The following is a 21539-nucleotide window of genomic DNA, read 5'->3' as shown; positions in this document are numbered from 1 at the left end:
TAAAGAATCATTAGTTTCTGCATAAATTGAGATTGTGGTACAGACATTCTTTCGAAGATTTACTCTTACTTTGAGAAACTCAAACTGAGTTCTTGAATCAGAGACCTGTCATTTGATATGACATGTGGCCTACACAAATATTTTCCTCAACCATCTTCAGGAGTGGTCACTCCACTTTACAGTTTATGTTGAAGAGTGAGTTTTCATTGCTGGGTGATGCAAAATATGTCAAGCAATGTTTTTTGACACACTTCTTTTGACTGGACTTCATACTTTAAAGTAGCTTGTTTCAATGAAGTACTGTCTGTCTTGCTTCCTTTTGTCTGGCTGGCACACCTATTGACATGGAGTTTATCAAGTAAATTGACTTTTCATTGTGCATCAATGCATGGTATTCTTTGTACAGCCTTAACTTAATTTACATATTTATGCCCTAGAATCCTTCTTTTGAACACACTTCTGTATTGCACACATGGTCTTGAATCATGCTGTCAATATTACTACCCAATATTCAACTGAATTATCATACTCCACATTCTCTTTCAATAATATAGCAGTGTGTATTCTACTTTTTCATCATGGATAATGACAGAACTGCAGTTAGTTTCATTCATGGTATTAGAATTATGGGACAAATTTCAATGTCAGATCAACAACAAGTAATGGAAAGTTGATTGGTTGGTTGGTTGGTTGGTTGGTTTTGAGTATAAAGGGACCAAACTACAGGGTCATCAGTCCCTTTCTTCCTGACGGAAGCAAAACTCAAGGTACAAAAAAACTCAGCACCACACCTAAAAAGAAAATGAATGGAATGAACAAATAATGTGGGAAACATACACCACAAAGAAAAGCAGAAGGTATTAAAACCATAGAGCATATAGTCTGGGCTGGCTGATCACAATAATAAATGAGGATGAGCCAGCCACTCTGCAACAAATTAAAACGTCCACCTCAAAAAGACAAGGCGAGATGAGCACATGTAGGGAAAAGATGACCACAAAGACAAACAAATGCAAAGGAAATGTGACTGAATTACAATGGAGGGAAGGTGGCGACCTCAGCTCTGGCTAGAGATAGGGCACGAACATTATTCATTTGTTCATTCTTTGATTTACACATTGCATTCCATAAATGAAGATGTGGATGGATGTGGGATAAGCCAGCTTGCAAATCTTAAGGCAGAAGCTCCCACAGGAATTTACCTCTGTGAAGTATAGTGACAACCAGCTGTTTGTGACAAGTGCTAATCTACTCACATGGCTAATTATGAGAACTGTTAATAGATTATTTTGTATGTATGTATGTATGTATATGTACATTTACTACTATGAAAAATATCATTGTTGCTCCTACTACATTGGTCAGCCACTAATTTTACCTAGTATCTCCATAAACTTCTATACTCCGCTATCCACTTAATGGTGCATCATGAAGGGTACCCCATAACCCTGCTGGTCATTTCCGTTCCCATTCCACTCACAAATACAAGTGAAAAAGACTGTGTATGTGACTCTCAATCAGCATTGACTTCTCAAATTTCACCTTCATAGTCTTTATGTGCTGTGTATGTTGGAAACAACAATATCGTTCAGTAGTTTGCTTCAAATGGCAGTTCTCTAAATTTTCTCAATAGCGTTTCTCAAAGGAACATCACCTTCCCTCTGGGAATTTTCATTTGAGTTCCTGAAGGATCTCCATTACACTTGTGTGTTGTTTGAACCTACAAGTAACAGATGTAGCAGACTGGCACTGAAATGCTTCTACAACAAAGTACTACTTTATCTTGCTAGCTTGCTCTAGCTTTTCATGCAATTACCTAATAAAATTCCCAATTCCACAATTAACACAGAATCTTGCTGGCCATGTGCCACTATCAAAATTGTCAGCCCTATTTTTCTGCTACATTATTAAGCCCTTGCATATTATGCTCCTGAGACCACAAAGATTGCATGTCACTCTAGCTGACAGAGCTAAGATATTCACTACACAACTGCATGTATTACTCAGGATCACTTCTATTCATAGATTTCTCAGGTGTCTACCACTCTTTAATCTAAGTTAAATATTTTCAAAGTAACAAGTGGGGTACACGTCAGTGATTTCAGTGTCAACCACATGACATGGTTTTCCAGACCACACAACCAGCAACACACTGTTCTGAACACTTGCTGTGGAAGCAGCACTCCATGCAGTGGACACTATCACTGAATCTCTGGCCCTGGTGCCATGGAGACATCTCTATCGATCTGTGATCTCTTGGGCTGCATACAAAGGTCAGTATGGTCTTTTGTATTTTCATGGTAAGTGGTCACCAACTACAATCCAGCCACTTTGCCGAGTACAGCTATGCCCGAGGACACCTTACAGATCGCTGTTTTAGCCAAACTACCCATATGCACATCCCTTACTACTATGTGTGGCTTTCTCATTTCTGTAAAACCCTTCTTGTGGAACAACACTACTACTGTTTCACTTACTGTCCTGTCTACTTGTGATGCCAATGCATCCCTTTCATTTGTTTAAAATGGCATAACATGAGTCCCTGTGACATTAAGTCTGGCCTGTTAGCTGTGAATCAGCTACACTCCTTTACATACTCTCTGAGCTGTCCATATCATGATAGTTTGGATCCTTGACCTGTATGCTTGTGTAATCACCACACATTCCAGTGTCTGACGAAGCCAACATTTCAGTGCCTGAAAAATCCTTTATAACTTCAGAACATTTGTTTATGAACAATGAGATCAAGAGTGAGCCAGTACCTAACCTTCAGCAATTGTATGTTGAATGTTCCCAGTCTTTGTCTAATTTCATTCCTGTGACATGTTTATCAATATGAGCATCTCCTTCCCTTAGCAAGGTCATAAAGCATACTTAAAAAAATTTCTTTTTTCTTTAGATCTGCCAGGACTCTAATGGTGAGGTCATGTATGTACAATCATTCACCAAAAGCCATATGCAGAGTTTTTCTATTACTGAAAATTTTATAATTAATAGAACAGGTACCACAGAAGCTGCCACAATATGTGCCAACATATCGGGGCTGATCTAGAACACACAAATTTCATCTCTGTTTTTCAAATCCGAAATTTTTTTTAGGAAAACTCAGGAATAACCTACACTATTGGAACTTACACTTCATCTAAATGTAAATTTCATGACCATCACATACCACCATTATACAATGTAGTTAATATCAACAAAGGCTACAGAGAACAGGATTATACCAGACACTAATCCCGTTCCACTTCTATTTAAAACAATGAGAATGTAAGAGGTGATATGATATTCAAGTGCAAGAGTATAAGAATACTCTACAATTACGAATAGCAACAAATTCCAGAAGACTGACAATCTGTGACAATTCCACTGCAATACAACTTTTACTCTACACACTTACCAAAAGACTTATTATTTGACTACAAACAATACATCAGAGATGTAAATACTTACAGTATTCTCAGTTATATTCATTTCCAAATTTAATTCAGGATCCTCCTTGATGAAATCAGTGGACCAAAATATTCCCAATGGATCTTCAACAGACTGAAAGAAGAAAACAATCTCTGAATTATAACTACTTGCTATCTTCTCTGTGTATATGACAGCTCTCAATATTCCTTTCTCATGAGTATCAACCAACTTTGCAGAGTCTTATCGATTGGGAAGTGTGTGTCAGAATGCATCCAAATCAGTTCTATGGGCCCTGATTTTGCTATCAGCCATTGTGCAGTATTTATTTGGCATATTGTCACTTTCTATTCCTGTCACATAATCCACTCTGATTTCAGAGGCAATATGGCCTACTCTATCGGATGGTCATACTCACATATACAAATTTGATATATGTGTGTGGCAACATTTCAAAATTAAATTCAGATAATATAGAGATGCAAATAATCTTATAGCTGTAAACCCATAAACAGGAGGACATTTTGGTCATTAATCAAATGAATATGGCATCATATCAAAATTAGCCAAATTTAATGTTATTTACACAGCTTCTTCCCTTTTTTTTTTAGGGAACAATGCAAATTTGTCATGTGTACTGGAGGGAAATCATAAGGAATTACACACACCCAATGCAGGATTTCAGTAATGATGTAAATACTACAGTGAATAGTGACTAGTAACTCTAGAATATACACCCATCACATGTCTTAGTTCCACATCTGTTACAGCACTGTGACACTGACATAACAACATTAACAATTACTTCCAACAGGAAGTCTTCCTTGCTCCGTTGACACAAAATATGTACTTAAGGCATTCATTACATAGAATCACAACCAAAACTGCAAGGGTAATGGTCCGTAAAGATATGATTGTTACAAGTGCTGTTAAAATACTGTTGGTAATAACCTACAAATAACACATCTAACTAGAGTTTCTTACTACACTTCCTACACATTACAGTGCTTGTGTGAAAACTTACATTATGCTCAGATCCAGCAGCATGTTGTTTCAGTTCGGGATATTGCTTTACCCAAACACTATGGTCGTCAGCCCTTAATGGGTCTTCAAGAAACTGAAAAACGAAGAAAGTGAAGTATCAGGACATCTGTGACTTGTTCCTACATGGCACTGTCATACACAGGGCAAGGGGGGAAGATAGGGAGAGAGCGAGGGAGGGAGGGTTGGAGTGAGGGAGGGTTGGAGTGAGGGAGGGAGGGAGGTGGGAGGGAGGTGGGAGGGGGGAGGGAGGGAGGTGGGAGGGGGGAGGGAGGGGGGAGGGAGGGAGGTGGGAGGGAGGTGGAGGGGGGGAGGGGAGGGAGGTGGGAGGGGGGAGGGAGGGGGGAGGGAGGGAGGTGGGAGGGAGGTGGGAGGGGGGAGGGAGGGAGGTGGGAGGGGGGAGGGAGGGGGGAGGGAGGGAGGTGGGAGGGAGGGAGGGAGGGAGGGAGGGAGGTGGGAGGGAGGTGGGAGGGGGGAGGGAGGGAGGTGGGAGGGGGGAGGGAGGGGGGAGGGAGGGAGGTGGGAGGGAGGGAGGGAGGGAGGGAGGGAGGTGGGAGGGAGGGAGGGAGGGAGGGAGGGAGGTGGGAGGGAGGGAGGGAGGGAGGGAGGTGGGAGGGAGGTGGGAGGGAGGGAGGGAGGGGAGGGAGGGAGGGAGGTGGGAGGGAGGGAGAGAGGGAGGGAGGGAGAGAGGGAGGGAGGTGGGAGGGAGGGAGGGAGGTGGGAGGGAGGGAGGGAGGTGGGAGGGAGGGAGGGAGGGTGGGAGGGGAGGGAGGGAGGGAGGGAGGGAGGGAGGGAGGGAGGGAGGGGGAGGGAGGGAGGGAGGTGGGAGGGAGGGAGGTGGGAGGGAGGGAGGGAGGGAGGGAGGTGGGAGGGAGGGAGGGAGGGAGGGAGGTGGGAGGGAGGGCGGGAGGGAGGTGGGAGGGAGGGAGGGAGGGAGGTGGAGGGAGGGAGGGAGGGAGGTGGGAGGGAGGAGGAGGTGGGAGGGAGGGAGGTGGGAGGGAGGGAGGTGGGAGGTAGGGAGGTGGGAGGTAGGGAGGTGGGAGGGGGAGGGGAGTGGGAGGAGGGAGGTGGGGAGGGAGGGAGGTGGGAGGGAGGGAGGTGGGAGGGAGGAGGTGGGAAGGAGGGAGGTGGGAGGGAGGGAGGTGGGGTGGGAGGGATGGGTGGGAGGGGGAGGTGGGAGGGGGGAGGTGGGAGGGGGGGAGGTGGGAGGGGGGGAGGTGGGGAGGTGGAGGGGGAGGGGGGGGGGAGGTGGAGGGGGGAGGTGGGAGGGGGGAGGTGGGGGGAGGGGGGGGAGGTGGGAGGGGGGTGGTGGGGGTGGGGAGGGTGGGGGGGGTGGTGGGAGGGGGGGGTGGGAGGGGGGAGGTGGGAGGGGGGAGGTGGGAGGGGGGAGGTGGGGGTGGGTGGGGGGGAGGTGGGTGGGGGGAGGTGGGAGGGGGGAGGTGGGTGGGGGGAGGTGGGAGGGGGGAGGTGGGAGGGGGGAGGTGGGGGGGGAGGTGGGAGGGGGGGGTGTGGAGGGGGGTGTGGGAGGTGGGAGGGGGGGGGGAGGTGGGAGGGGGGAGGTGGGAGGGGGGAGGTGGGAGGGGGGAGGCGGGGGAAGAGGGGGCCGAGGAAGGGAGGGAGGCAGGGGAAGAGGGGCCGAGGGAGGGAGGGAGGCAGGGGAAGAGGGGGCTGAGGGAGGGAGGGAGGGGAGGGAGGCAGGGGAAGAGGGGGCCGAGGGAGGGAGGGAGGCAGGGGAAGAGGGGGCCGAGGGAGGGAGGGAGGCAGGGGAAGAGGGGGCCGAGGGAGGGAGGGAGGCAGGGGAAGAGGGGGCCGAGGGAGGGAGGGAGGCAGGGGAAGAGGGGGCCGAGGGAGGGAGGGAGGCAGGGGAAGAGGGGGCCGAGGGGAGGGATGGAGGGAGGCAGGGAAGAGGGGGCCGAGGGAGGAGGGTGGCAGGAAAGAGGGGGCCAAGGATGGTCATACTCACATATAAAATTTGATATACGTGTGTGGCAACATTTCAAAATTAAATTCAGATAATATAGAGATGCAAATAATCTTATAGCTGTAAACCCATAAACAGGAGGACATTTTGGTCATTAATCAAATGAATATGGCATCATTGGAAAGTAAAGGGAGGGAGGGAGGTGGGGGAAGTGTGAGGTGGGGGAGAGGGAGGGAGGGAGGGAGGGAGGGAGGTGGTAGGGGGAAATAGAGAGGGAGGGGGGAAGTTTCTTATGAATGTGTTTACACTAAGTGACATGCGCATAGCATATCCAGTCAGCAAAATCTAAAAGACCCTATCTTGGACGTTGCAAATGGCAAAATCAAAATTAGATTCAATGCTCAAGTGTACAACAGCATGAGAGCTAATGCTGACAGCCACTTTGCTCGATTTTTTGAAGAGGCAAAGGGAGTTATTGAAGAGATAAACATGGAGATGAGTTTTCCTTGTCATACAGGCAGACAAAGACACAGGGAAAACTGCAATCATAATGATGCTATGACATATTGGAAAGTAACTTTTTATTCCAACACTGGACCATGTTATGACTGGCATGATGGCGCATTTTGCTGAAGAAAATATTTATCATTTAAAATTCAACATCCTTTTGCCATCACAACTACTGGAATTTGATGGTAATGATCTGATGCACAAACTAAATCAGTGCTTAACTGAACTACTGTATTTTGAAGAAGACTCACACTTTCTGATTAAAAAGAGACCAATGCGACACTCTTCAATACAAGCAAAGAGCATAAATACCCTTAATGATTGTGATTTTGTTATTCAAGCATTGTCTCTCTGTCCTAGATCTGACTATCCTACTTTGCACACACTGTACATAATATTTGTCTATTGCTACAGTAGAAAGAAGTTTTTCAACAGTGTGGTGTACAAAGACATGGCCGAGGTCGACAGTGAAGGAAGGTTGACTTAATGGCTTACCTCAGTTGGACACTCACCCTGGCATTCCTTGTCCTGCTGACAATGTAATTAACCAATTTGTCAGGAAGAGTAGGTGCATAGAATTCATCATTTAAGGTACATAACCACAATTCTAACTTTTTTAACATCATAAGAAAGCATTGTCTTGTATATGTGTATAATCAGTTTAAATAAAACTTTCTTACACTTTCCATATGACTTTATTACCTTTTATTACAGTAAAAGTAAAGGTAGCTCAAGATATCTGTAGTGAACCCTCCTTGAGGTTTTTCTGTATCCACCACTGTCTGATCTGGTGCAAGTGCCATTGGCCAGCTGTGAACTGTGGCTCGTGTGCAACAACAAAATCTGTTGGTTGGGCTCAGAGGACATCCTTAGGCTCACTTTTTGGCTGTTGCTGAAGAGGCAATGAACATTTGTTAGTGAGGCAAGAGAACATATTTTAATTTATGGAGTCAAGCTGCAGATGAACTACTATCACCTAATTTGGAGCCGAGTTTATGACTCAGATCAGATCTTTTATTAGTTTTGTGATCTCTACTACATATTCTCTGGAAAATGGTAGGGTCCCTGTGTAGCAGCAATGAGTACATTTCAGAGATGTAATCTCGCATTTACAAAAGTGTAATGCATAGATTCATGCAGTCTATTACACAGTTGTCTTTTGTTTGTTTTGAATGGGCCAACAACTGCTTGTCTCAGAGGCTCAAACTGCAGTATGTGACACCAGCACAGCACTGTAAGGGATGCATAATTACCTACTGAAAGATAAGCATATTTTATTCAAACAGTAGAAGATACCAGGTATCAGTAGTCAATCACTTAATGCTCCTAGTATGCATTGTTGCTCCTTTCAGATGCAGTGATGTGCGGCACAATGAGTGAGTGTTGACGATAATAGCACAGTGAGAGCAGGAATATCACACTGGCTGAATGTTTGCCCCATTCTTGTTTGTTGATCCCAGCAAGCAAAATTATACCATATTGTGACAATTGTTTTGACCAAGAAATGATAACAAATATGGAAAGCCGATATTACACATACATGTCCACAATGCTGGCCAAATGATTGCAGTAAGGAAAACATGTTCAGATTGTTGGAACAGGATGTGACGATACATTGACATATCTGAAAGAATGGACACCACATATATAATTAAGGTGATGTCAGCCAATGATCCTTTCAGTGTAGATGCACACCACACTTTAACTCCTACAGGAACCAGTGAGACACAATGTGTAATGAGGATCATAAGCATGAGCACTGCATCAGTGGTATGTAAGCATGCTAGAGCAGTCCACGCAGATATGATGACCAATGTGTCCAGATGGCATAGTTGTCACTGCAACTGCCCAGTCCGCATGAGACTCTGGTTCAATTCCTGGTCCAGCACAAATTTTCAATCCTCCCCATTGATGTAAATTAATGCCCACAGACAACTAATGTCTCTACTTCCTTTGTCCCTGACTCATTGTGGCTGCAGGATCAAAATACTGCCGGTCCCCTTGGACATGTCCAAAAGAACAGACAACACATGCATATTTGACATGTTGGGATTAGATATGAATAAAATTAGTTTTGCACTGATAGTGACTCCGTCCATTTATGTTTAACCAAAAATATGTAACTTTACTTCGGGCTAACTTTCATGACCTTTTTTGGTCAACAATCTCTGCTCCTTGAATGTAGCATTATTGAGCAGCCAAATTCTGCCTGAAATAACACCCATAGCACTAAAAATCAATTAGCATGTATGCATTGGGTTACTGTTACTTGAAACAAAGATGAAGCCGGTACATACATAATTTGACTGCTAAAAATACCATAATTTAATTAGGGTTGTATCAGAATCAAGTTACATATGAAGGGCTTATTTCAATAGAAGTTCAAGTCCATTTTTGTTCATCTTCAGATACGGAGTCCTAAAGTTAAATGAGTGCTGAAAAATCTGCAGTTGAGAAACCACAAATATTCAAGCATATGGCTTCTTGCTTGACATGAACCTTTCTTTCTCTTTGTTTGGATCATTAAATTCAGAAGCAATATAGGCAGAAAAGTGGGTGTAATGGACTTGTACCACTATTGAAATGAGCCCTTCATATGTAGCTCTCTCTCTCTCTCTCTCTCTCTCTCTCTCTCTCTCTCTCTCTCTCTCTCTCTCTGTGTGTGTGTGTGTGTGTGTGTGTGTGTGTGTGTGTGTGTGTGTGTGTGTGTGTGTGTGTGTGTGTGTGTGTGTATCTTTATCTCATCTCATTTTATGATTAGATTCCTTCCATGCTTTTGTAGTAAAGAGGTGCAATCCCATATTTTACTAACTTTAAAGTGTATTCGTGGTCTGTTGCACAGCTCTTAATTCTTTTGAATGAACAGCTACACAGCGCAATAGTGAATTAGCCTTCACTGGTGAAACATCAGAACAATAGCAAGCTAGATATATTGTTTCTCTGTGCGTTTTATTGTTAATTCTTGAATAGTAGTACTGGAATGGGTATAATGTGTGCACGCTGTGTGCAGATGGAGGAGCTGGCCTCCGTTCACCAACAGCTGAAGATGCTTTTTGCCACATTCAGCAGCATTCAGGCTGCTGCCTATTGTTGTAGTGGGGGCCGAGAATCTGGCTCATCACACAGAATGCCTAAGGTGCCACCTATTTTGCCCAATGGCTCTGCTGTCAAGACACCTTGTGGTGCACCCAATGTGGCTGAGTTGTCCTCACCAAATAGTGAGGGATGGGTCATAACAGTTAGCGCTGTTTGAGGCAGAGAGTGAATGTAGAGACTGCCTCACCCATTGACCCTGTGAGTGGACTGGCAGGTATTCATTCATCAGGGTCCAGACAGCCCCAAGTGAAGAGAAGTTTTTTAGTTAATGAGGAGCTCCAACATCAAATGCATTATGGAGCTCCTTAGGAAAATGGCATCCAGGACTGGAAATGAATCCTATGTCTACTGAATGTGTCTGCCAGGGAGCCTCATCCGAGATGTGGAAAATGTCCTGCCTGTGCCTACCAAACACACAGAGTGTGGCTGTCTACAAGCTGTAGCTCATGTTTGGGTTCTGAAGCCATCTTCATTTTGTATTGAGAGGTAGCACAAATGACGAAGAGCCCCTGTGTCACACATGAGTGCATGCAACACACACAGTTTGTATCAGCATTCCCAGAATTGATTCAAGTCCTTTGGTTTGGCGTGAGTGGAGGGTCTCAACCAAAGGCTTCATCGATTCTCTGGCTGTCTGAACTGCAGACCGCTGGAAATGCGTTATGAGGTGGAGAATTGTAGGAATACTTCATGGGTCAGTGGTGCACTACACAAAGCAAGTTTTTTTTAGGCTAGGCAGTAGTTTGAGGTCCTCTGATGAATGCACGTTAGTCAGACCTCATACAAAGTAATGACCATACTACCATCAACATGTTAACAGTAAATTCTTGATGTATTTGTAGTCCCTGAATTTAATGCCCTCCAGAAAGCTGTTATGATCAAAATACTCTTGGAACTGAAAGCTGGCTGAAACCTGAAGTACAAACCCTTCAAATACTTAGCAAGGCACGGAATGTACACTCAAGAGACAAGTGAGACACCACTGAGATGGGAGTGCCAGAAGAGCTGAGGGGAGAGGAAGGAAAAGAATGGATATGGATAAAATTTATGCAATAAATGAAAGCACATGCTATTGGTGATAACCCCTCAATCACTAGTGAAAGTAGGATTCTCAGATTCAATAATAATTTTGTATTTCCAACATATAACTATACTTAAAATACGTTTTGCGACAAATAGGTAGGCAGTTATGGAAACATTCAGTTTCATTCCACAGGTTGTGTGTGTGTTAGCTATGACTGACTGACATAATCACAAGAGAAGGTATCTGTATAGTTTACATGTGGTAATGGCAGGTACCTCACACCTATCTATTTGTACCATTGAGTTCTAATATATCTTACTGCTTCCATGTAATTTAAGGCATAAGGTAATGATTAACTGCATGGCACAAGTGCTGAGTCATTGAAAGGCACATCAACTTAGCTAGCTTTCCCACAGATACTACTTCAGAACTATGGTCTCATTTTACAAGCTGAATACATTGTGGCAACACTGTGAAAAAGCAGAGTAAACAGTTTCACATGACTGATAATTATGGGATCCATTTCCATTCTCGCAGATGAATTGATTTTTTTCAAGTGCCATCATAAGGGATCACAAAATCATTCAAGAAGACTTTTACACCAACTTGGTATGTCTGTAATTTTGCACGTATTTCCTGTGACTTTTCTTACAAACTGGAATGATCTTTGACTTTTTCTATACATGTGACAAACCACTGTTCCATAAATGAACAATTCGGATGGCAGAAAGGTGTCTGTTCAGCACTGTTTTTTGTGTCACTGAATCTGCTAACTACACTTTATGGTCATGTGACCTCTGATGTGTTCAGCATCTACTTTTGGAGTGCATTCCATATGGAATTATATGGATTATAGCTCTGGACTTTACTGCTAAATGCTTCTGCCTTTTTCTAGTACTTGTGGCTCAATGGGTAATTGTGACACTACAAATCCAAAGATCCTTGATCACTGAATGGCAGGTACTTCATAACTAGTTGGGTAAATCAGTTCAGAGGTGGAAACAGTAACAGCAAATGGTAGTCAGCAGGACTGTGTGTAACAGAGAACTCCAGTGTTCAAAATCTCCATGCTGATGACAACTTTACCTCTAGTTTATTTTATGTTTGCCTTTCTGTCATGTATTCTCTTCATGACCAAGCAGATGACCGATCCTTGGCTCTGTCATATACTCCAGTGAACAACGTATTAGCCTTACAAAGGGGCTTTCCAAACTTATAAAGCTTGAGAATGCATTTCACATGGAATATGCAGCTTTATTAGCTTCTTTCCAGCTGCTGTGCATGTATGTCTGCAAGAAAGTTTGCAAGCCACCAAATGGTGCATCGTTGATGGCATCTTGTACTACTACTACTACTACTACTACTACTACTAGGCTCTTCTATGGTGTTCTATATGTAGCATCCTTTACAGATGAACCACATGAACCACAGTTTTCCCAATATAAAAAAGTTGATAATTTCCCATCCTACCACCATCCTTATGTGCTTGTTCCACTTCATATCACTTTGCAATGTTATGGTTCAAATGGCTTTGAGCACTATGGGACTTAACTTCTGAGGTCATCAGTCCCCTAGAACTTAGAACTACTTAAACCTGACTAATCTAAGGACATCACACACATCCATGCCCGATGCAGGATTCGAACCTGCGACCGTAGCGGTCCCGCGGTTCCAGACTGTAGTGCCTAGAACAGCACGGCCACACCGGCCGGCCCCTGCAATGTTATGCCTCAACATTTTATTGACCTGACTGTCAATCTGTGGAGTACCAATATTGTATTCTAACATTATGGGATTGTTTTTCCTACTCATCTGCATTCACTTGAATATTTTTACATCTGCCATTCATCACACCAAATAAAAAGTTTGTCCAAGTCATCTTGTATCCTCATAGTCACTCAGTCATGACCCTTCCCCACACACAATGCCGTTAGCAAACAGACACAGAATACTGCACATCAGATCATTTCATACATAGATATGGCACTATTCTCTGTGGCACTATTCATGGCGCTCATGTCTCTGAGAAACAGTCACTGTTGATGTCAAAGTACTGGCCTCTGTTACTTGAGAAGTCTATGTGCCATTCACATCTCAGGGAACCTATTCCATATGCTCATACCTCTATTTAAAGTATGCAGTGATGCACTGTTAAAACGCTCTCCTGAAATCTAGGAGTATGGAATCTAGCCTGTTGCCCGTCATCCATGATTCACAGTATGTAATTTGACGGAAGACCAAGATGAATATTGCACAAAATCAATGCTGATTTGTGGATAAAAACTTTTCTGTCTCAAAGAAATTAATTATATTTAAACTGAGGATATGTTCAGGAACTCTGGAGCAAGTAAGCGTTATGATATTGTTCTGTAATTTTACAGGTACGTTCTTTTACCATTCTTATATACAGAAGCCACCTGAACTTTTTCCCAGCTGCCTGGGTCTTTGCACTAGGAGAGAGATTTGCAATAAATGCAAGCTAAGTATGAGGCCAATGCTGTAGAGTACTCACTGGACAAATGATTTGTGATTCTGTTTGGACATGGCAACTATTTTGTTTTCAACTCTTCCAGTTGCTTCGCTACTTCAGGGATCCTATTACTACGTTCCCAAACAGGGGTCTATGTGGGAGTGAAAGAACATGTTTGTATGATCCTCCTGCACAAACTTGATAACTAAATACACAGAGGGGTTAGTGATCATCATCTGCTTTCCTCCAAAGCCACACCAGACTGGTCACTGACTGCCTGGATAGAAGTCTTTGACCTGAAATGTCTCATGTTCTCTGTAAAATCTGTTGTTCATGTATGATGGTGGTAGTTGTATGCTTCACACATAGATCTTTTTACAGACAGAAGAATTTCCATTAACACTTGCCTGTCACCACTGTGGATACTTTTTTGAACTGAGTGTACAACAGTCTGCTTCCTCAGTCTTTTCTGAATTCTGACATTAAACCACAGTGGGTCTTTTCTGTCTGTAGTCCAGTTACTCACCACATACTTATTCAGTGTGTGATTTACAGTAAATGACATTTAAACGGGATGCTAACAACTACTTACCAGCTCTTCCTAGCAAATCTATTCTCCTAGCATTCTTAAAGGATTCATTAACTTCATTTACCATCCAGAATGAGATTTTCTCTCTGCAGCAGAGTGTGCGCTGATATGAAACTTCCTGGCAGATAAAAACTGTGTGCTGGACCGAGACTCTAACTCGGGAGCTTTGCCTTTCGCGAGCAGGTGCTCTACCATCTGAGCTACCCAAGCACAACTCACACCCTGTCCTCACAGCTTTACTTCTGCCAGTACTTCGTCTCCTACATTCCAAACTTTACAGAAGTGAACCTTGCAGAAGTAAACCTGTGAGGACGGGGCGTCAGTCGTGCTTGGGTAGCTCAGATGGTAGAGCACTAGCCCGTGAAAGGCCAAGGTCCTGAGTTCAAGTCTCAGCGCAGCACACAGTTTTAATCTGCCAGGAAGTTTAATTTACGATTGTTGCTGTGCTGGCATCATGATCACTATCGCCTCTCTGTACTGATACCATTTGTAAGGGCAAGCCTATTTGTAGTTACAGTGTCTAAACTATTTCAATTTTGCGTGGGCTGTTAAACTAGCAGCTTACGACAGCTTTTAGAAAACTGTTCAAAAGTACTTCACAAGACTGCCTGTCCATACCAATTGCAATGTGTGCACAGACATCTTAGTCTCTACTCAGTAGGTTAGGATCACCTACTTTTTATGCACTACTTTGTGTAGATTTTTCTTGGATGATTCTGTAACTGTCACAGCAGTATCACATGGCGAATAAATACATCCAATGCAGGAGTTCACATACACGGAACCATTAAGGGAACTGCTCATTAAAACAGGAAATCATAGCTTAAGTCTTGGTACCAATCATCATAACTTCATCAATGCAATCTCATTTAATTCTTATTTGTGCTTATAATGTAAAGAAGCAATTCTAAAAACTCACAAGTTGAACTTCACCTGCTGAAAGATAATGTTTATATCCAGATGGGTAAAGTGTAACAAAATATTCTATTTTACCTGTTTCCTCATTTCCAACCTGGGGCATACTGTAATACTGTAACTCTTGTCCTCTTTACCCTAAAGTAAAAACCGGACTGATAAACTGAATACACACAAGCAATTGATTACCACAGCTCAGCAATGATTAATTGCATGTAGTCATATAAATTCTAAAATTACCTCTTTATTCGCACCCTCCTCCAACTCTTCTTTTACATTCATGCTGCATGGGTAAACTTGGGCCTGTGGCAAAAATAACAAACTGTAATAAGTACATTTAAGCAGTCATAGTCCTCCCACATTATATAAAATGTATCACACAGATAAACCCCAACTGTCATACTACTTTATAACTAAATAGAAGTTATGGTTAAGTGTTCTCTTTTGAGTTCAAAATTCTGACTGATCAGTTCACTATGCTATACTTCAATGGGAGGAAGCAAAAAATTGTAAGGCGGATAAATGACAATGCCTTTGAAAATTCATTATGATCTTCAGCTTCAGCCTTCTCCCTATGCTGTTGTTTTCAATCATATTTTCTAGTTTCATTATCTACATATGCATATAATGGTACTGTAATCAAATAAAATAACATGGCTACTACCTAAAACAATGATATCAATGTTGTTCAAAAAATCGTTGTTGTTCATATCAAATTACAATACAGCTTACACCAACAGTGTGGGGGTGCAGAAACTGGACTGTCAAGTGCCACATCTCTCGAACTACTTTTATGATCAGAATCATAAAATGTCTAGAACAACTACATCAAATCGTTTTGTTGCACTGAATGCTTATTTATGATAAAATTATTAAACACACACACACACACACACACACACACACACACACACACACACACACACACACACACACACACACACCACCCCCCCTACCTTGGCACACTACGTAATACTATTCTAACTTCATGAATTCCTTTTCATGGGACAAGCACGTTCCTAACAGTACAAAAAGAGAGAATAGGCTACAGGCTACACCAGTCCTATTCTGTGGATCCGAACTATGGGTTTTACTTGCTGATCTCAAAAGAAGACAAAGTTCTGGAAAGATTATTTATGGAGCAGCATCAGCATACCAAGACTGAAAAACCCATAATGTCAAAGGAAGTGCTGGAATGAGAACAAATAAAATAGAGATAGCATAGGAAGAAAATCATTAAACTGATATTGGGATCTGTTGAGAACATTAGATAATTAGCAGCCAAATAATAATTTTTGATTGGAAATCGCCTTACGGATAGAAACTAAGTAGACAACTTAACTTTAAGAAAGAGCGTATCGACAAAATAATGAAGCAAAATGGTGTATGCAAAGAAGATGCCCTGAAGAAAGATGCTGGACAGAAAATGGAAAGAATACAGCAACATGTTATTAATTGATCTTTGTATTAATTAACTGCCTACAATAATACTAATATACAAGTACAAATAATGATGATGATTATGATTTTAATAATAATAATAATAATTGAAAAGCACCAGTTTGCTTAATATGATTATGATTTTATTATTATTACTATCTGAGCCATGGCGGGCTACCTCTTTGAATTCCCATCCTGCACTTGGTGATGTCACTTCTTTTGCTTGGAACTCGTGGAGCCATGGGGCACAGTAGAGCCACACAGGATATGTAAACAGTATTTGCCATTTAGCCACAATTGACAGAATGGAGTGACTGGTAGCCCTTTAAAAGTTCTGTCAAGTCAATAGTTGCAGGCACAGGTGTTAACAAAAGACGGAAGATTGGTGTGGTCTTGGCTATCTGTATTTGCTATTGGTTCTACTCTGTGGAAGTCACATTACGCAAAAACCTTTCTCATCTGAAAAACTGCCTGACTTGAGTTGTGTTGCATGACTTAATGCCTCGTGGCGTTGCCTTGGAAGGGGTTAGGGTAGTGTCCAGCAACCAGACAAGCTTGTTATTGCTATTCAGTTCCCCGCATTCAGCAGTGGATTCGATGATTTGGCTATCCTGAACACTGCTTTAAGCGTGACCATGTTTAGCCTTAGACGAAGTTTTTGATGAGAATCATCTGACGAGTCCATTGATCTGCCCAACTATCGTGGCCATGTGGTTGTATTAAGTGAGAATGACAGTGGAATTTAGATACTCCTTAGTCTGCTCCAGTTTTCTACTGTTGTGGCACACTTTGATTGTTTTGGACTTTGACTCAGGGCATGCTTATCATGCTGTGGCTGTTAATATTGCCTCTGTACATCAGCCTCATGGAATTCACCACTGCCAGCTACTGATGGGGTGCCTTCACTCAAGTTACATAAATCACTACTTAAAATTTCTACTAAAATTTTGTACATTTTGATTTTTTGGGGGTTTGTTGGGTCGAGTGCATTTGTTGTACATACCGTATAGCACTGTTATAATGGCCACATGCTGATCATCTCTATGTGAATCTCACGTCATATTCAGATGTCATCCAGACTTGAGAAAATATAGCCTGTTGGTAAGTAACAGGCACATTTGAGGCTCACAGGCTGGAACAAGCAAAAGCGTGTAAAAGTGTTACTGAGCTCTGATTGTTTTTTGTGTTTGTTCAGTGGCTATTTGTGAGCTGGAGAGTGAAAGAAATTTATTCTGTCTCAGGGCTACTTACTGCTTACTACATTTAATTGTTCAACTGTTTGTTATTTGAAAGTTGTCATGGAGTGACCTTTTAGCACCTGTTACTTATTTACTGCTACAAGTTGGTTCTGACTACTAATTACTGGTTCTCCTATTTAAAGGGCGTTCTTGAGCTGCTATGCATGCACATTCACATACTGAATCACTTACACATCTTCTACGGTATACCTTAATAGAATTTTCACTGTGTCTGAAGCCAGTTATATCAATCTGTGCACACTCATTCTCTTATTAATTATTTAACTGCTCACTGGGGCAAGATTTAAAGAGACTTGCTGTGTCTGTCTGCATGAAAGCAGCTCTAGAAATCAGTGCACCTGTTTACTTTATTAAATTATCTAGATGCACTTGGAGGTGTATTTTAAGAATTTCCTTTTTCTATTGGTTCCGACGCAGCTATAAATTGCTCTGTCTTCCAATGTAGCTATTCATTTTTAATCTTTGAGATGTTTTATGCTTCTATGTTGTCTTTAAGAGCCATCTGTTTCCAAATAATTATTTGTCCATTTGTTGAAGCATTTTCTGAGTTGCAGTTTGTGAAGATGGAAATTTTGAATCTAAAATCTAAGAACTGGTGTCAACACAGCCTTTGTCTTTAACTATTGCCTTATTTAAATTGTAACTAAACTAAGGTTTGTAATGCCTTCAATCTGAAAAGTTCAGAGTGTTTTTTGTAATCCTGCAAATGTATCTGATTTTAATTATTTTTCTTAAATAAATACATTTTAATAAACAATGGAGACTCATGTGAACCCTAATCCATCCAGTCCTTTCACTTAATTTCCCCTTTTCCTGCTGGATGTTGCAGATATACCTAAGTTGAAACAAGGCCATAGGAGTAGACAACATCCATTAAAACTACTGATAGCCTTGGGACAGCCAGCCTTGAAAAAACTCTGCCATCTGATCAGCAAAATGTCTGAGACAGGCAAAATACCCCCCAGACTTCAAGAAGAATATAATAATTGCAACCCCAAAGAAAGCAAATGTTAACAGGTGTGAAAATTACCAATCAGTTTAATAAGTCACAGCTGTAGTTGGGAAGGGAGTGAGACAGGGTTTTAGCCTATCACTGGTGTCGCTCAGTCTGTATATTGAGCAAGCAATAAAGGGGCCAAATGAAAAATTTTGAGTAGGAATTAAAATCCACAGAGAAGAAATAAAGACTTTGAGGTTTGCCGATGACATTGTAATTCTGTCAGAGACAGCAAAGGGCCTGGAAGTTGAACAGAATGGACAGTGCATTCAAAGAGGGATATAAGATGAACATCAACAAAAGCAAAATGAGGTTAATGGAATGTAGTCTAATTAAATTGGATGATAATGACAGAATTGCATTATGAATAAGACAATTAAGGTAGTAGATAAGTTTTGCTATTTGGGGAGCAAAATAACTGATAACGGTCAAAGTAGAGAGAATATAAAATGTAGACTGGCAATGCCAAGGAAAGCATTTCTGAAGAAGAGAAATTTGTTCACATACAGTATGCATTTAAGTGTCAGGAAGTCTTCTCTGAAAGTATTTGTATTGAGTGTATCCATGTACGGAAGTGAAACATGGACGATAAATAGTTTAGACGAGAAGAGAACAGAAGTTTTCGAAATGCGGTGGTACAGAACAATGCTGAAGATTACACGGGTAGATTGTGTAACTAATGACAAGATACTGAATAGAATTGGGGAGAAGAGGAATTTGTGGAACAACTTAACAAGAAGAAGGGACTGGTTGGTAGGACACGTTCTGAGCCATCAAGGGATCATCAATTTAGTATTGGAGGGAAGCATGGAGGGTGAAAACCATAGAGGGAGACCATGGCATGAATATACTAAACAGACTCAGGAGGATGTGGGTTGCAGTAGTTACTCGGGGATTAAGAAGCTTGCACAGGATAGAGCAGCATGGAGAGCTGCATCAATCCATTCTCATCACTGAAGAGCACAACAACAACAGAAGGGGTGGCCGTGCTTTGCAACCAGTTTACGATACTACTTTTGTGACGTAGTGCCTCGCACGAGCTCCACTGGACCCATGGGTGCCCACGTGGTTGTTTCCCGGAGTATAATGAAGGCCCCGACAGTGTAAGAGTCTAGGGGCTGTTCCCCTTGTGGGTGACGGAAATGCACACTCCCAAAGGCATGATGAAGGTATCAGGATTCTTCAGACCACGCAGTGCTCTGCCATTGTGCCAACATCCAGTGCCAATAGTTACATGCCTATTTCAGTTGTTGTCGATGTCATGGCATGGGTCACCAGCTGCACAGGCTCATCATTAGGAGTGTTTGGAGCATTGTGCATTCAGGCACAATTGTACTCTGCCCAGCATTAATGTCCCATTTTAGTTACACCACAGTTTGTTGCCTGTCTTGTTTTACCAAACTGCCCAGCCTATGATGTCTACCATCTGTCATGAGGGGTACTTGCCCAACCCCATAATGTCTGGCCATGGTCTCACCTTCGTTTTTCCATGTGTTGAAGACAACTGCCACAGTACTACTCAAACACCTGACAAGATGTGCAGCTTCCAAAATGCTCATACCAAGTCTTCAGCCCATCAAAATCTGCTCTCAGTCAAACTCTGGTTGTGTGCATTCCCTATTTTACAGCAAGACAAGATGCTCACTGATACTCCAGGCAACGTGCATGTGTCTGACTAGAAGACAAGGTGAGATGCTATTGCCTGGATGAATTTATATTGATAGCAGATCAGTGGTCATAATGTTTTGGTTGTTGTGTATATGGATTTAGTATTATGACTTCCAAATGGATGCTGGGCAATGCCAAGGGACCATTCCGCAACATTTGAGGCTATTGTCAAATGCATCAATTTATTACAAGGGTGTACCAGAAAATAATGACTCTAAAATTTTGATTCTGTTCTTAATATCAGTTGTCACGCATATTACACTGTTGATGTTACCACTTTGCTGAGACAATATGGAGCACCCTCCTGTCACAGTGTTTAACATGTGTGATATTTAACTGTGTCAGGACGTGAAAAAACCCTCAGACAACATAGCACCAATTCAAATAGTTCATCCACATGTGGAGCACCCTCTCTTTCAGCATGACGATGCCAGACCATACATAACTTTTTTTTGCATCTGCAACAGGTCGACACCTTTGATTCATAATTATTGATCATCCTCCATATGGTCCCGGTTTGACCCAAAGAATTTTCAACTGTTTCCAAAACCTAAAGAACACCTTCAAGGACTTAACTGTGATAGTGATGAATTAGTGTGAGCAGAGGTGAAGCTGTGGGTCTGCCAATGAAGTCAAACATTCTACTTTGACAACACCAACAACCTTGTGTCTCACTGGGAGAAAGGTGTTCAGTGCCACAGTGATTATGTTTGAAATAAATATATAAACTTTAAGAATAAAGATGTAAAATATTAATAAAGTTTGTATTAATTAAAATGGTTCAATCATTTCCAAATAAAAATTTTGTGCCACCTTTCCAGCATGTGCTTATGCCCAAAATATACACCAATTAAAAATTAAGTTTTAATTAATTTGGCAAAGAAGGTGGCTTTCAACTGATATAATGTCTACATTTATCTGTTAAGGTCATAGGGAAGTTCAGTCCATCAACTAACACAGCACACAGAGTATGAAAGACTTCTTGTAGGTAAAAGTTAACATTATGGGCACCATTTGGATTTTTTGGTTAACTTTAGGCTGTGCTACTGGTCAATTTTTTACCACATCCTTTACTTGGCTTTCAAATTTCTAGGCTTTGTCAGCTCACAGCCACACTGCCACCTTTGAACATAGGCTAGGCCTTGAGCTGCACTATGAATCAGTCTCCCACCACAACCAATATTTCAAGGGGGGAGTG

At 42.1% G+C, this 21539-nt stretch overlaps 1 protein-coding gene across 4 annotated transcripts in view; it reads right to left on the bottom strand.

The window, feature by feature from the left end:
* The window catches only part of LOC126108982 (zinc finger protein 708-like), a 725579-nt gene that overhangs the window by 54075 nt on the left and 649965 nt on the right, over positions 1–21539 (bottom strand). For 3 of the 4 annotated variants that reach the window (XM_049914384.1, XM_049914382.1, XM_049914381.1), the window contains 3 exons: positions 15218–15280; positions 4436–4528; positions 3454–3546 (listed from right to left, as the gene is read on the bottom strand). In XM_049914384.1, coding sequence (XP_049770341.1) covers positions 3454–3546; positions 4436–4528; positions 15218–15280 — 249 coding nt within the window. The remainder of the gene's footprint in view (positions 1–3453; positions 3547–4435; positions 4529–15217; positions 15281–21539) is intronic. The other variant, XM_049914383.1, reaches the window with a different exon arrangement.

Source organism: Schistocerca cancellata, chromosome 11, assembly GCF_023864275.1.
Source record: "Schistocerca cancellata isolate TAMUIC-IGC-003103 chromosome 11, iqSchCanc2.1, whole genome shotgun sequence".
In the NCBI taxonomy this organism is placed as follows: Eukaryota; Metazoa; Arthropoda; class Insecta; order Orthoptera; family Acrididae; genus Schistocerca; species Schistocerca cancellata.
This window is presented reverse-complemented; position numbering and strand designations above follow the sequence as displayed.